At 35.3% G+C, this 16,953-nt stretch overlaps 1 protein-coding gene across 1 annotated transcript; it reads right to left on the minus strand.

Moving 5' to 3' along the window:
* Window positions 1-1,520: 1,520 nt before the first annotated feature.
* LOC144433243 (uncharacterized) lies at window positions 1,521-7,115 on the minus strand. The gene is made up of 2 exons (XM_078121552.1): window positions 5,880-7,115; window positions 1,521-1,541 (listed from the first exon to the last, which is right to left on the minus strand). Exons 1-2 carry the CDS (start codon window positions 7,113-7,115, stop codon window positions 1,521-1,523), a joined length of 1,257 nt encoding a protein of 418 aa, XP_077977678.1.
* Window positions 7,116-16,953: the final 9,838 nt, after the last annotated feature.

Here is a 16,953-nt window from a genome sequence, read left to right on the forward strand (position 1 = left end):
CAAGTATAGATACATAAAAAGTAACCGAGGTGTTGCTAAGTTTATTTAAATCTGGTAACTAAACAGTAACCTTTCTCGTCCATCCATTGTTTCAATCAACATTAAAATCTACCATTTCAAGTGCCAGTGAACATTTAATATTTACATTAACATGATGTAGACTAGTAGATTGCATCGTGCCCGTTTTTAGTTTCAGAAGGGCGATACTGACACCTTGTAATGTATTGAAAAATTAGCTTGCACCCCCCCCCCCCCACACACACACACACACACACGCACACACTCATTTATTTCATATTTACAATATGGGACATCTTTCAGCATGGATGTATAACAGAGTGTTATATGTCCACTAAGTTAAAATAAAACAACAAATTCAACTTAGACAAAATTTTGACATAATGAAACTTAGTGAAAACTGAAAATAAATATTACCCACTAAGGCTGCAAGTAGTCATAGTCTTACTTCCAATAATTAAAAGCTATCCAAACTAAATAGTAAGACTTCGACAAGTCTGGGCCTGGCATCACGATTCCGTGTACATGTGTACCTGGGAAGGTTAATAACTAACATAGCAACATGCTTCACTAATTAATATGAAACTGGGACGGAGTATGGTACATAAACCTGCAATGCTTCAAGAAGTTTTACAGCTTTTGAAGATAAATAAACTAACTCGGGTACACAAGTGCTAACATTTTTATCACAACTGAGAACCTCAGTATGAGTCAGCATATGGGCGTTGACTAGTACTCGGCGACGTTTACTATTGAGTTATAGTGAAAGTAACTTTATACGACATAATATTGTTTTAATAAAACGGGCAGAGATTTATGAATGAACCTGTCAACATAATCATGAAGTTTTAAATTTCATTAATACATGGAGTTTGTGACCTCGATCAAGGTGCAAGAACTTAGTACAACGATGCGATACAGATGCAGCCTGAACGACGACTGGTGCAAACTTTGAAGCGACGTCTGAGATCCTACAGGGTGTGGAGTTCAGCACAATCAGCTGGTTCAGCTTTCACCCTGATGTATTCGTTTTACATAGAGTAAATAGCTCATCACTCATTATCTGTTAAGACAACTTTATTGAGATAAGTAAAAGTTTTCATCAAAACCAGAATAACATACAAAACAACCATATACATGCTAGTTTGATGAAATAAATTGTTAAAATCCATATGACGAAAAGATATATTGAGTAAATATTCACAGATAAAGGGTACACATGTCACAACTGACTTAGAAATATCGGTTAATATTTCGAACACATCTACTAAAATAATTGAATTGAATTGAACTGATACCGAAGCTTAAGCAAATATATGCTTTTTAAGGAACTTAAATTAAAACTCGACATTATACGCACACTGTACTTCAATTAAAGATTAAAGAGGAACAAAGGCGAGGCTGGATTTATCTAGCCACATTTTCAGGTTAGAGAGCCGTGAAAAGCCACTTCACCAACCTTGCATCACGCGACTCTAAAAAGAGTTATAACAACTTGTGGTCTAAAGACCTGCAGTTGTCAACTGTGGAGAGTCATCATGGAAAATAAACACAGTTATGAGAGGCATATTCCTAGCACCTGTATGTACACCATCAAAGCTCAGGTGTAGTTCATTATGTGTTTCCCGGTATGAAGCTATATGCATGTAGCTCCCAATGTTGTTTTATTTACAATGCTTCGCCGTAGGTGTGCAGCAGGGCCATATTAACCAACTGTTTATAACTTTATACTACAGAGAATGCATGATTGGTGAAAATTACTATTCCAAGTAGTCCCCGGACATGAAGAGAAATACAACTTCGAGCTCCGCTTTGTTCCCCTGATCTTATGTATGAAACAATCAAGAACATTAAAACAAGCCTTCATTTAGAAGAACTTTCATTTCATTTCCACGTACGCATGGATATAATCGCTGAGCAATAAAATGATATATAATTAGATAACTTAATGCATTCAAACATGAGAAGTAAATTTTGAAGAGAAAGAAAATCTCTAAATCTCGATCAATCATTTCAAGTATTGAAAATGCTACACTAGCTGTAACTGGGACTTTTTTGAGGTTTTTGTAAGATGTACTCGTAAATATTGAATCATCTGTGAGTAAACATATTTGTGTAGTTGTACACGTCACATGGTGTAATTTGGGTCGCAATCTAAAATCAACGGCCTAACACGATCGTGTTTTCCACCTGTTAGTGTACTACTCGACCCCTAATTGACATATTATATAATGTCTAATTATTGGCATTTGAACAATTTATAGTGATTGTGCCTGATCGCAAAAAATCTAGTACTTCAGTTACAGTTAAGTGCAGCTTCAGGAACGAAAATATGTTTCTTTATTAAAAGAAAACAGCATCAACAAACGCCATATCTACAGCATAATTCTATAATCCTGACCTGTGACAAAAAAAAACCCTCCTCCAATTAGTAGTATTAACAATGACTCACTTTTTAAATTTGACATCAATGACTATATAATAGTGGACGTAGTAATGGTGATATATTCAAGTGATATCTGATTACGCTCACCACATGTCCAAATGACATAAAAGTGGACCTGAGAAGTTTAAAGTTACTGACACTTCGAATTCTATGATTACACCAAGCCTCAGTTTGATCGATTGAAAAGTAAAAAAATGGTCCTCTTAAAATATCGTGTGGCGATAACACATAAGTACCCAACATGAAAAAAAAATTAAAAAGTAAAATGTGAAAAAAAGATAAAAACCGTGTGTGTTTTGATGTCTGAAAGTGAAAAAATACTGGTAGATATGAAAGAGGATATATTACCTATGATATCAAGTTATTTGATAATTAACATACATAAACAATGTACAGTTTGACCAGAAACTGTGTATTATATTAGGACAAGAATGTGATCCACACTTCTTCAAGTTTTACCCTGTTTTGTGATAAATCGAGGAATTTACAACCCCCAAAAAATGTAATAAAGATACTTAAGGAGGAAATATGATACAGTTTCTAGATCGATTTGGCAACACCCATCCAAGAATGAACTTCAACGACAGTACAATGGAAGTTCAACATTCCTTTTCAAGATAAAAAAGTAATTGAAAAAATATCGGTTGGTGTTTGGAGGAAGGGGTGTGTTTTTACATTGAATTTTATCTCACACGCAAAACTCGGTAAAGGTTGGAGACTGTACAGATCATTGTATGAAGTTCAAAAATTCTTCTGTAAGATAAAGGGTTAGTTTGAAAGCATAGTTCAAGTTGGTATTTGGTGTTGGGAAATATTATCTGCTGGGATACAGTGTCAGTGCCATCAGTATGTTCACAAATTACAATGATCTCCATTAGAACTTTACACTTTGTTAGTTGTTTCAGTTTTTGCAAGTTTTTAGGCCAACATGTATAATTACCCTGGGGAATACGGTTGAAGCTGTACTGGCTGCATTGTTTGTTTGTTTGTTTGTTTGTTTGCTTAAATTGGTTTGTTAACTATTGCCTTATTTATAGTAATGTTCTACGCCCTGAACACGATTGAATCGCCAGTGCCTAAACGTTTGTTTGTGTGTTTGTTTGTTTGTTTGCTTGTTTGCTTCCGAAACTGGTTTGTTAAATATTATGACTTACTTATAGTCATATTGTACGCCCTGAACAGAATTGAATCGCATGTGCCTAAACGTTTATTTATTTGTTTATTTGTTTGTTTGTTTGTTTGTTTATTTGTTTATTCATTTATTTGTTTGTTTGCTTCTGAAACTGGTTTGTGAAATAGTATTACTTACTACGCCCTGAACAGAATTGAATTGCATGTGCCTAAACGTTTATTTTTGTGTATAACTGTAAAATGGTATGGTGCAATAAATCCAATCAAATTAATTTTGGGTCCACACCCAAAAATCAGCGCCCTCAACGGCGATCACGATTTCTAACTACTTATAGATAAACTTGACTTCTAATTACTATGCTCAATGTCTAATTATTAATTTTTGAACAATATTGTTGGTAAAGTGATTGAAAAAAATGAGTTATAGCTAGTGTAAAAAGGACTAGAAAAGTAGGCAAGGTTTCACAACCAATGATGTCTGATCACGAATTTCTTTAAAATTAAAATAAGTAACAAAATCAGAGAAGTGTATTGATAATTTGATATAATAATTCATGATTTAATCAAGATTTCATTTTCTTTTTTTGTGAAGTGTTACATATCTGTTGAAGGTTTGTAAGATTGAGAGTGAGACCTAGTTGGGTGCTTTTACCTTGTTTTGTTACAGTAATCGATTATTGTTGCAACATTGAGCACGGTTACTTGTATATGTGATGGAAGAAGTTAGTGGGTGTGTGTATGTTGGGGTGTGTGTGGGGGGGATTGATGGGAGGGTGTGTAGCTGTGGGTGTGGGTGATGGCGGAGGGTGTGGCTGTGTGTCATATATAGTGTTGTCTACCGATATGGTACTAAGTACATGTAGTTTATATATAAACGATCCCTAGTATACGATTTGTGTCTAATTAAAGTTGTTACAGATTTGCATATAAGAGGAAAAATTAGCATTTCATGAAAAAAAGTACACACTTTTTTTCATCATAATTAAATTCAAACTTGAGTCAATAATAATGTGCATTTTCATGGCGAACACCGAAAATGTTATAATAAACACAGAATATATTGATGAACTAAAGACAAAATCAATATAAACACACAAATTTTTAAAATACACAGAAAAAATTAAAGTAAAGAATTTGAACACATTGAAGATATCGAAATCCAAAAGATAAACATTCAAATCAATAGTTATGAACCATAAATGATGACAAATGTAAACATCATCAAAATCAAAACTTGTTGATAACCATAAATAGTTCAAACTTGAGTTGTATAAGTGCATATCGAACAGGAAATTATAGAAAAAGACTAGTAGAACTGATTCCAAATGACTGAACTAGAAATTGGAATCGCGAAACTCACCAGGTAAAATTTTCACATGCGCAAACCAAGTTGTACGTCATCGAAAATAAATTATGGAATTATACCCTGATTATTCCAAGAGATAGCGGGTCTACATCGTTGCTACTGCAATAATCGAAAGATAAGGCTAAACGTTCACCATCGCTATCCCCCTACCAGTTTTCCCTTAATGAAAGCTTGTGCAAGTATAATTGTATTATTGCAAATACATTTCTTCAGTCAGCTGGAAAATACTCATGACATTTTTTTGTAGGTACTTATCTTTGACTCGTAGTGGCGAGGCCCCTTATGTCACTTTACTTAGCATATTCCTCTGCGGACGTTGACGTTTCGAATCTGTTTCATGTCATATCATATCATTTACTTTCCTCGTATTTCCTATCATTCTGATACATTAACCACTACATAAATAACTTAAAATAAAAAACCAACTCGAAGAACAATTAAGCGTTCAAAAAATGCCAACTTTGTGACCGTGGCACATGGTGCAACGCAGATCCGCATTCTAAATTTGAGGAAAGCCAAAGCAGCAAAAAAGGCACGGTATGGCATTTAATCAATCATTTTGTACACTCAAAGCTAAGTTCGGTGATGACTAAATATTTTGACACAAAATTTACAACTTTCACTTTGTCTAAGACCCTGAAATACAGTTTTGACACTCTGACGGAAGTTTTTATTTACAAAACTATAAATGAAAGGGTTCATAAAGTTATTAATAAAATATAAGAACACGAGTAGTTTAACTGGAGACGGATAAGTATCGTAGTTTCTCCAATTTAGGGCTGGGATAAAACTAAAAACAAATAGCGGTATCCATGATATCACAAATACTATAGTAACTAACATAAGCATGAGTACCGTTCGATCGAGGCCAGCTCGACGGGACAGTGAATTGGTCTTACTTCGGCTCAGCGATCTTACCGTTGTTGGTCCTGATTTCCCGCGGCACGGACTGTCTCGACTACCGCTGCCGGATGATGGAAGATCGCCCCAAGACAACGTTGAGGCTTGACTTTGACGTTTGTAGAGACTTCGTGGATGTGTTGAAGTTGGATCACGGTCGTTTTCCTTGGCGTCCTGTAGGTCGTTCAAACGGATGGGGCTCTCGCATTTTTGTATCGCTGTATCAATTTCCTTGACAATTTGGGTCCCCTTTGTGACAAATTTCGTTTCTTGTATAGCATTATTTCCAAGCGTTACGTAGCTTTCTTCGGTTATCACCCGATGGATGGATCCTTTCGGTGTCAAGCTGGCTAAAGTATCACTACTTTCCGACTCATTCTCAATTACTGGACTCGGGGCAGGTCGAAAACCTTCGATACTGTCAAACGAGTGATTGCGCGAGTTATTCTGTCGCATCGTTGGACTTTCCCTGCTTTTAAGTCGTTCACGTCTGCTTCCAACTTTCCCGTTACTGAACACGCTCATATTCGAACTAAAAATACTGCAGTCGCGATCTCTGACTTGTAATCCTAGGGTTTGTGTCCGTAGTCTGCTTTTCCGTCTAACTGTTATCATTATCTTTGTATACAGGAACAAAGTAACCGAAACAAGGCAACAGTACAACGCGAAGAACGTACGGTAAAATATAAGGTCAATTTTCGGGTGACAGACGTAGTCACACATGTAGATGTACGTGCCGTACCGTTCACGATAACTAATCCCGTACATGAAGAACACTGGTGTTGCTGCAGCTGCCGAAACAACGAAACAAACCGTTACGACGATCTTAGCTTTCTTCGGAGTGAAGCTAAAGTCTAGCGGTCGACAAATCGCGTAATATCGATCCAGAGCGATAACACCTGTAATCAGTATCGAAGAAGCGATGCTGACGAACCACATGTACGTAAAAATCCGACACGCCGTAGCATTTCTGAAATTCGGGACGATGTGGCTATACATAAAATAGGGTACAATCACCACGCATATAAATAAATCGTTTGCTGCTAAAGTCATTATGAAATAATGTGGACTAGTTTTACGTCGTTTTCTACCGTAGACAACCAAAACAAGACCGTTTCCTATAAACCCGACTAACGCCAGCACAACCAGAACAAGCTGTATCGGTAGATTCATCATTGGCATGGGTGCGTTCGTAATTTCGTTCACAACTTCAGTCTGATTTGTGACGTTCGAAGTAATGTTGTCGGCAGACATGTTGAAAAATGAATAAAAACTGAGAAAGTCCACAGAATATAAATAAATTATATTACATTATCAAGTATAATAAACCGAATAAGTGTTTTGGGCACATGTCGTTACCCGCTACATTAACATACCACACATAGACATTGCGCCCAGTGATGACATGCCACCGTTTTCTACAACATGTTGTTCAAGGACGAACTGCACTGACACACGTCAATTACTTGGTCCTTTTGCAGCCTGCTGGTCGCTGATATCTCCGGAGCTCGATGTCAGTCGCACAAAATAGGCCAGAATCACGTCAAATAAGCGAAATAAAAGACTTATCAGTCCCTCTAGTTCAATGAGACATACACTCATCTACTTGTGATATGCAGTTGTCAAATAGCAGAATCCAGCCACAAAAGGTCATGACAAAGACGTGCTGTAATATCTCTCTTCCAACTAGTGACACTCAACGAAGGTCTCCAGTCCGCGCTCTGTGAAAGGTCTAGTTTTTTTTCCCAACAATCTGGAAGAACTTACGCAGAGGGTCGAGGACGCCACGAATCTGAAATAACAAGTAAATAAAAGCCCCTCAGTTTTTCTTTGTATCGACTTACTGTAATTGTTGGAGAAAGTCCCACTTTGTTGAAAAACAAATAAATGAGTCACTTTCGGTTCCAAGAATGTTACAAGGTCGTGGATGTAAACACTTTGATTGCAGTCAAATATGTCAAAACAGAGTGATATAGTCAAAATCTAACGACTTGCAATAAAATACCGGTACTTCCTAAATCGGTGCACTATGCCTTTATATTGAAAACCGGCTTCGTGCATACTTTGATGTGATCCACGCAATACTATCCATAAACGTTATACTTCCCATGTTCAGATAAACTATATATATATATATCCCTTTTACAAAGTATTAATGTATATATAATTTTAAGATATACTTACCAGTGAAATGCAAGCTTATGCATCATATCCGCTACTATTTCCAATAGGTTGAACCCGGACGCTCTGTAGGTCTAGAATAAAGTTTTAGGTTTCGAGTGGACTGGATTGTATTAGCTCTCTCAATGATCGGCTACAACGTGACTGCAACAGAACCCGGCTGATCACATCAAAACTGCTGGAAGTCTTCCACTTTCTCTCTGTACAAACATGGAGAGTGAATATAACAGGAATATCCTTTTACAGAAGTCGGATTTTACACACACACATTTGGAGTGCAAAAACCGTTTCTTGCCGGACCTTACAGCCTGCATCAACTCCAGTTATTGGAACTGCCTTCAAGATGGCTCTCATCTCGTGAGAAGTCTTATCTGCAGAAGTTGGTTTTCATTGATAACATGAAAATATGGTCTTATATTACTAGTCAAAGGGCAGCGTAAAGGGGGTTGTCAGTAGGCAGCAAGTAGTATTGGACATCTTTAGTAGGCAGCTCTAGACAGATTGCCATATAGTGGTTAGGTGTAGACCCCCTGTGTATACTTTTCATATATACACTGATTGAATTACAAAGATTTGAATCACCATAATAGACATCTCTGTGTTGCCTTTCATTCCTACATCTCAATTCATGATATTATACAAAGTTTGCACACCAATTCTCAATTGGTTATACATGTACACAATCACAAACTTACATGAACACACACTCACGCATTAAATTACATACATACATACATACATACATACATACATACATACACACACACACACACATACATACATACATACATACATACATACATACATACATACATACATGTATGCATGTAGACAGACATACATACATACATACATACATACATACATACATACATACATACACACACACACACACACACATACATACATACATACATACATACATACATACATACATACATGTATGCGAGTAGACAGACATACATACATACATACATACATACATACATACATACATACATACATACATACATACATACATACATACATACATACACAGACAGACAGGCAGACATATCGTTTTCTCCATGTAGAAAAGTTAGGACATGATATCAGTGTAATAAACAATAAATCTTTAGCTTATTGTGGGAAAGCAATTTGGACTCGTGTCCGTTTCAATTTACAGAAATAAACAAATAACTTAAGTGCTTAAATCGACATTCTTCTTAAATATTTATATAACTCCAAGTAACATACTGATCAATTTAAGTGACATATGACCTTCCAAGATCTGTCCCTATAGAAACGAAGAGAATACAAGTGTAAAATACCGCCACTATGTTGCCTGGGATATTTCAAGCCTCACCGATGCTCGTCATCATCAACTGTACAGGAAAAGTACCTACTCAAAACCCTGGTACATACTGGAACAATTGCATTCATATTTTTTTTGGTCTTATTGCAGAATAGGTCGTTGTACTTTCTGCAGTATGTATTGTCGCCTAGTATTATTATTCTCTCAACATCACAAAGTCAAAGTTTGTTGACAAACGTGCCACTGTACAAAGTACAATCAATTATATCAAGAAATCAGACTCTGAAGAAGGACTGAAAATGTTTTAAACTCATCTGGTAAAAGTTATCGAAACAATTACTTGGGCTTTAAGTGTGAGATTTCTCACAAGGCTCTGATTTTTCGTTACGTATTTAACGCAGTGATCAGTGAGTGAGTGAGTGAGTGAGTGAGTGAGTGGGTGGGTGGGTGGGTGGGTGGGTGGGTGGGTGGGAGGGAGGGAGGGAGGGGGCATTCATAAATGTTACATATCGATTTTCTAGTGATATTTCATGATACATCACTTTTCTGACTGATTCCAATATTTTACACAGGTAAGGTAAGGTAAGGTGATGGGATTTTTTGATATATTTTTTTAAAGTGGAACAGGCAATAAAAAATATGTTTGGATATATAAATGACAATAATCAAAATTAAATTACCCATTTCAAGGTATCAGTGCTAACTACGATCCAATGCAATATGGTAGTTAGCTAGTTAACATGAAGTTTTGTATAAAACATGCTTGACATCACCTATACCATGTTCGTATCTTTTCTAGTGTTCCGAGTTCAAAATAAAACGCTTCCGAGGGGTACCACGCTCCCTTTGGTGTTCAATAACAATGACACCAAGCAGGAGCGTGTGGTGCTGAATGACAATTCGGATAGATCGGCTTGCAGGGTATGGAATGGAATGGAATGAAATGAAATGAAATGGAATGGAATGAAAAGGAATGGAATGGAATGCGGATACAAAAATGCACAAATTAATAATTCAGAGGACTGTAATGTTTGAATATCCAGCCACGTCTCTTTGTTACCGAATACACAACTACTTTGCACAGTCTTTGATATATTTCAACTGAGTGTCATTTTTTTTCTGGAGGAACAAGTAACAGAATAACCACAAGGCAGAACAAATGAATGACCCCGTCGATTTAGATTATGGAGTGCGACCAGAGCCTTGATTGCCGCCAAGCACTACATGATGTATACCAGACCTCAATGGTTATCAGTTAATTCAATCGAAGACATACTCACAGGTCTTCTGTTTTAATATACAGCACGCGGTGTTTTCTAAATTATTTACTTTATACGGCCGGTTTAAGTGCCCTGACAGTGATGTTGGACGTATGTTACAATTTGGCAGCGAAGTGAGTAAAAGTGTACAGCATGCAGCAGTGCTGACAACAACTTTAAATCGAACAACCTAGAAACAATAGAATAACCCTCTCCATTTTAGTCCGGTATTTCTAGAATGATGTACACGTGATATTTTCACTTTTAAAACTGAAGTTATTATTCTAAAACTAAACTTTTGTCATCACACCACAAGCAACTCGAACAGATAGACGAAAAAGGTACGCATGTATCAGTCATGTAATCTGTAGTTAGCAAAGTGCTATTCGACCAGAGTCAAATTACTCATTGCCTTTTTTGTCCCCATGGTGATAGTAATTAACTTTGCAAATTGTTTTGGAAATGATGAATAAATGGATGATACAATTCTGAGTAGGTACAAGTGCAGTGTACCTGAAGATAATTCAACACATGTTACCAATATTTCCCATCAATTTTCGACTTAATTAATTTCATTTTTTTCATGAATTTCATGACTATATGGAACATGCTATCGATATGTTAGCACCATATTTAACTGCAGCTATCTCCATATGCTCACTCATAGTCTGGTGGTAGCGGGGCTGTCGGGCTGTGGCTAATTATATTTTAGTCCCAAAGCGTGTGCCATGCCACACGTTCTTCACCATTCCGATACTAATACACGATCTTTATCAACGAAAACCATGACAACAACCAAGCTAATTCAGTTTAACTGACGTCTCGCGGCGTTAAGACATTTGAATGAAAACACCCATTGCGATGGTATCACAGCGAAGTGCAAATTGTAATAAGAAAGTATCCAAATAAATAAATGAAATATCACTGATGAGCCTCTGTATGCATGTTGACTGAATCAAGTCTGACGTCACATAACTCATACCATACATGAGGTTCAAAAGTTTTATTTGCAGTGGTTATTTAAAACACAACTCTCTCTCTCAAGTTCAAATTCATTGACGACGATATGAACTTGACCCTACGATTATGATGTTTGAAAACGTACATAAATATGTTCAGTTTTATTCACCAGGGATGACAACCTGTAATTCAAATGCTTTGATGGTGCACGTGCAGTACATTCCAGGATCCGACCCGAAGAGGTCAGGCGACGCAATGACGTTGACGTTGGCCATCGTGTATCTGATAACATTGAACACACCAACAATTACAATTAGACTATAATACCACTGATGCAAAGGCAAAAAATAAAAAATAAAAACTTTGTTTCCGATAACATGACTTCAGAAAATAGGGTAGGAAGGTCGGAAATTTTATTTTGTTTTATTATTAGACAAGATATTTTCCTGATAGTTTGATGAGATGTAAATGAAGTAAATGACAGCAATTATATGTGGAGTACACGATGTAGACTGTATAGTATTGTATGAATTCAACTTATGGTCTTAAAAGACGTGGCTTCTCTGGAAGGGATCATTTTACAACGAGAAAATTTACTGGTAAAAAAGAATTATTTTTTGCCGTTTTACGGTTTTGAATATAACAATATATTTCTAATGTACAAGTATAGAAGTAAATTCTCATCCTTTTTTACTCTTTTCAATGTCAAAATATGTTTTAAGGTCGATGGCTTCAACTAGAGTTGGTCGGGTTTATCTGAAACACATTATTTTTTTTTATTTTGCCTAATAAAGACAAATATTCGCAATTTAGAATAAGTCTAACAGTTGACGATCACATATTGGAGAACACCCACTCAAAAACTATATTTTTTCCAATCCTAAGCCGACGGCAAAATTCAGATACGATGGCTTCTCAAAGTGCATCCTGTTTGGGCGCTGCCTATTCACGCATTTGTCGGCTTAACGTCACAACTTGATTATCTGTAACGCGATTGTTTGTTGGCTGTCATAAATCACCGGTATACATACATTTTACACACTAAAATGATGACAATCAGTTGTGAATAGTATCAGCTTTCATAAAAGCAACTAAAATATATTATAGTCGATGACTAAAACCAAAAAGCGAGGTCAAGGGATAGGAGTCACCCAATCAGTCATATAACCTTGTCTTGTTACGTTTTATCAGTAAAGTAAACGGTCAAGATTTTTAAATGAAATTAGTCAGAGATGAAACATGACGCCACTATACTATTGTAATCAATATTTCTCTGCTAACTTTTATGATTTAATAATAAAAACTGGATAGCACTGTTCTGTGGTTACGTGCATCGATATAGGTAACTTATAAACCATGTCATCTGTATGTACGACCAAGAATGTCTTGGTATATTGCTTGTATAAACGCCTTAATTTGTCATGTTGTATACTATCCGTTCAAATTACTATTAAAACTCTACTACAGTGAATGAACTGAAGCCCAGCGTGTGTCTAAACAAACGAGTACGAATTGTAGGCTTATTTGAAACTTATTACAATACAATACAATACAATACAATACAATACAATACAATACAATACAATACAATACATTACAATACAATACAATACAATACAATACAATACAATACAATACAATACAATACAATACAATACAATACAATACAATGCAATACAATGCAATACAAACAATACAGTACAGTACAGTACAGTACAATACAATACAGTGCAGTGCAGTACAGTACAATACAATGCAATGCAGTACAGTGAAGTACAGTGCAGTACAGTACAGTGCAATACAATACAATACAATAAAATACAATACAATACAATACAATACAATACAATACAATACAATACAATACAAAACAATACAATATAAAATAATATACAATAAAACATTATCAGTTATATTCATTGCTTCAAACTCGTACAAAAAACAAACTTGCACAATAACAACATACTACACACACACACACACACACACACACACACACACACACACACATTTATATGAAAATGTTCTTTTGTTCCTAACTATTATCCATACAAGACCAAGCCAAGCAATGCATAATCTAGTCCTATTTCATTACAGGCTTAACTTCTTATTGACTCTGTCTGAGGATTTGTAAAAGTCAACACTGCACTGTACTGTACTGTACTGTACTGTACTGTACGGTATATACTGTACAGTGATTTATCTACTAGTGTAAACAGACTTTCTTCAATTCCTCATTGTACTTTGGTATTACGATCTTTATTATATGCAATTTATATTCATGTAATGACCCGATGAGTCAAATGACACTGAATACCCCATCAATATTTCGATGTCTTAATTCAATCTGTACTAATAAGAGTCGGGATACCATGACTCTTTCCAAGTAAAGTAAAGTAAAGTAAAGTAAAGCAGAGCAACGCAAAGTAAACAATGAGCCTACTTGAAAGCGTTGTGTCTCGCTATTAAAGCTAGCTGCGCTATCTGCAACCGGAACAGTTTTTATAAAATGTTAGATGTACTGAATTATTCGTAATATCGTATACCGTGAACAGTATTGAAACACCTTTGGGTCATGTATTTGTACAGCTCTACACATAATATGGTACAATTAATCCAATTGATTTGGTTTTGGCGTCCATACCTAAAAATCAGCGCCCCAATGTCAAATTACTATACTACTTATAGATAAAACTGGCCTCTAATTAAAATGTACACTGTCTATATAGCTAATTATTGGTATTTGAACAATTTTCAGTAAATATATTGTTGGTTGTCTGATCGGAAAAAAATAATACTCCAGTTACAGCTAGCCCAGCTTTAACATCACAGTCCACAGCTTTTCCGGCAGATGAGATTTTAGCAATCACCCTTCATGTGATTTCATAGAGCTATATATCACGACGTTACAGATGGCTGCAATACCAGACCTCATAAAAGCCCATGATTAGACTTCAAATGGCTTTCCACCAGATTTATTGTCAATATGGTGATAATTTCACTGATACTTGGACTTCCATTATTCCCACTGAAGATAACATACACAGTCAGGCCACTAGAAAATGGTTTTCTTTCAGTATCTTTTAACTTATTATGCAGCGCTTTTGAATATTTTTGAAATAGAGGAAGCGTTTTAGAAATGAAATAAATGGTAAATGTTATTATTTCAACACTTTTTTTTGGAATTTGACGTGGTTGCCATTGACCTTGATACGATTTTATGAACAATATAAAGTTACAATATAAGTATATTAACAAAGACAATGACTTTTCGGTTTATGAAAATTTGAAAAAATAATTTTAAAAAAGAAAGGAAATTATGGTCTTAACAAAATAATAACGCTATATGTTTCAGAACACTCTGATAAGTTCTCACCCTGTTTGCTGCGGAGATGTATTTAATAACGTGAAAGTCTTTTTAGCGACCAGTGCATATTTGCGTCCTCTCATATTACGCGGGTCGTAAAACTCTTGATAAGCGTGTGGTAGCTTTGAAGTAAATTTTCTATATACTTTTTAATTTTGGAGAAATAAGGCAAGACACTATACTATAATACCATTTTTTTAAAATTGATATTTGTGTGAAGGATGGTAGTGTCTTCATAGTGTTATGGACTATAAAGCAAATAATTAAACGAATTGTTTGGTATTAATTACTAAATAAATCATTCCAAGGTTTCGTCACAATGCGTTGTTGAGATGACAATGGTTTCCATGGTGACATGATATGGGTCGATATATCGAGGAAAGAAACAACTAGACACATTTGAAATACAATGATGCTAAATAGGTGTATGTTGAGCTTGGGGATTCTCACATAAAGGCGAATGTGACATGCGGAGCATAAACTGAATTTGTACGCTTTTTTGGGAGTGATTTTTGCGGGGCATAAACTAAATTTGTACACTTTTTGGGAGTGATTTTTGAGGGGCATAAACTTAATTTGTACACTTTTTGGGAGTGATTGTTGCTGCATTGTGTATGTAAAAGATACTCACAGTGTTCCAACTACTGAAGCATACGTAGCTATCACATGCAATTGACTGGACTCAAACCTGGTATTAAGATATCATATGTAAACGATTCTATGATGTAATGTATTATATTGTATGAACATGTCTGGAAAGAAAGTGTCTTATTTTATGCAAGTATTTTCACGCGAGTTAAGCTTATAAAACAGCTTGTGCCACTTTCATCATGTTCCTATCTTAGCACGCGTGCGCCCACACACACACACACACACACACACGGAGTTTGCATGGAGCCATTTCTTTTGATCGAAAAGATTTGAAAATAAGGCTAATTTACAAAATACCTTCTTGATCAAGCAAACACAAATGACTTCAAATGACACATATGATTGCATGTGTATTTTAATACAATACCTACTCACATATACTTTATTCAATAACGGTGAAATCTATCAATATGAAGAAAAACAAATCCTATTATCTGATCTATAAAATAAAACGGTGCTGTCTGATGGAATTCAGAAAACTGAAAAACATTGTCAATTATATATTTCAATTTTGTAACTTAAAGCAAACTTAAAGTATTTTGTGCCTTAGCCAACAAGGTTAAAACTGGTGAAAACACACATTGGGAGAGGTGCCAATGTTAATTTTAAAACAACAACAACAACAACAACAACAACAACAACAACAACAACAACAAACTGTAAATAAAATGTGAAAACATTATATATCATGTCCTGAAAAACATGGATAATTATAAAGTTTATAACTTAAGTTATGTTGTGCTTTAGCCAACAAGTTTATAACTGGTGAAAGCACACTTTGGGGGAGTTGCCAATGTTAATTTAAAACAACAACAACAACAACAACATCATCAACAACAACAAATTGCAAATAAAATGTGAAAACATTATATATCATGTCCTGAAAAACATGGACAATTATAAAGTTTGTAACTTAAATTATTTTGTGCTTTAGCCAACAAGTTTAAAACTGGTGAAAACACACGTTGAGAGAGTTGCCAATGTTAATTTAAAACAACAACAACAACAACAACAACAACAACAACAACAACAACAACAACAAAAAGACTGGTACTGTAATGCCCCTTGTAAGTTGAGTTAGACTTAGTCAACTACGTGTGTACTACTAATTTCCTTTTCCTAGTATCAATATCATATAATCATTTATTATTAGTACATTGTATCCTACATATCTATATTTCTGCGAATAAATGAATATTATCATTACTACGTTTTGTGTGCATAACTACATAAACATGATAGAAACACAAATAAAGGCAGTTGTCAATGGTTTACTTATGAGGTTGAAGAAAAAAATATTGTATCCTCATACATTTATTGATTAAGAGTAGGTGACACATTTCATTTCACTATTTCTGATAGGTTACACTTTTGCTTCGA

This window comes from Glandiceps talaboti, chromosome 3 (assembly GCF_964340395.1).
Source record: "Glandiceps talaboti chromosome 3, keGlaTala1.1, whole genome shotgun sequence".
Lineage (NCBI taxonomy): Eukaryota > Metazoa > Hemichordata > Enteropneusta > Spengelidae > Glandiceps > Glandiceps talaboti.

What these genes read in the sequence shown, in the direction of transcription:
- LOC144433243 (XM_078121552.1), bottom strand. Translation starts at nt 7,115, where the DNA reads ATGTCTGCCGACAACATTACTTCGAACGTCACAAATCAGACTGAAGTT. An exon ending in GGAAATCAGGACCAACAACG is followed by an intron (nt 1,542 to 5,879) that starts GTAAGATCGCTG and finishes GACTCTCCACAG; the next exon opens with TTGACAACTGCAGGTCTTTA.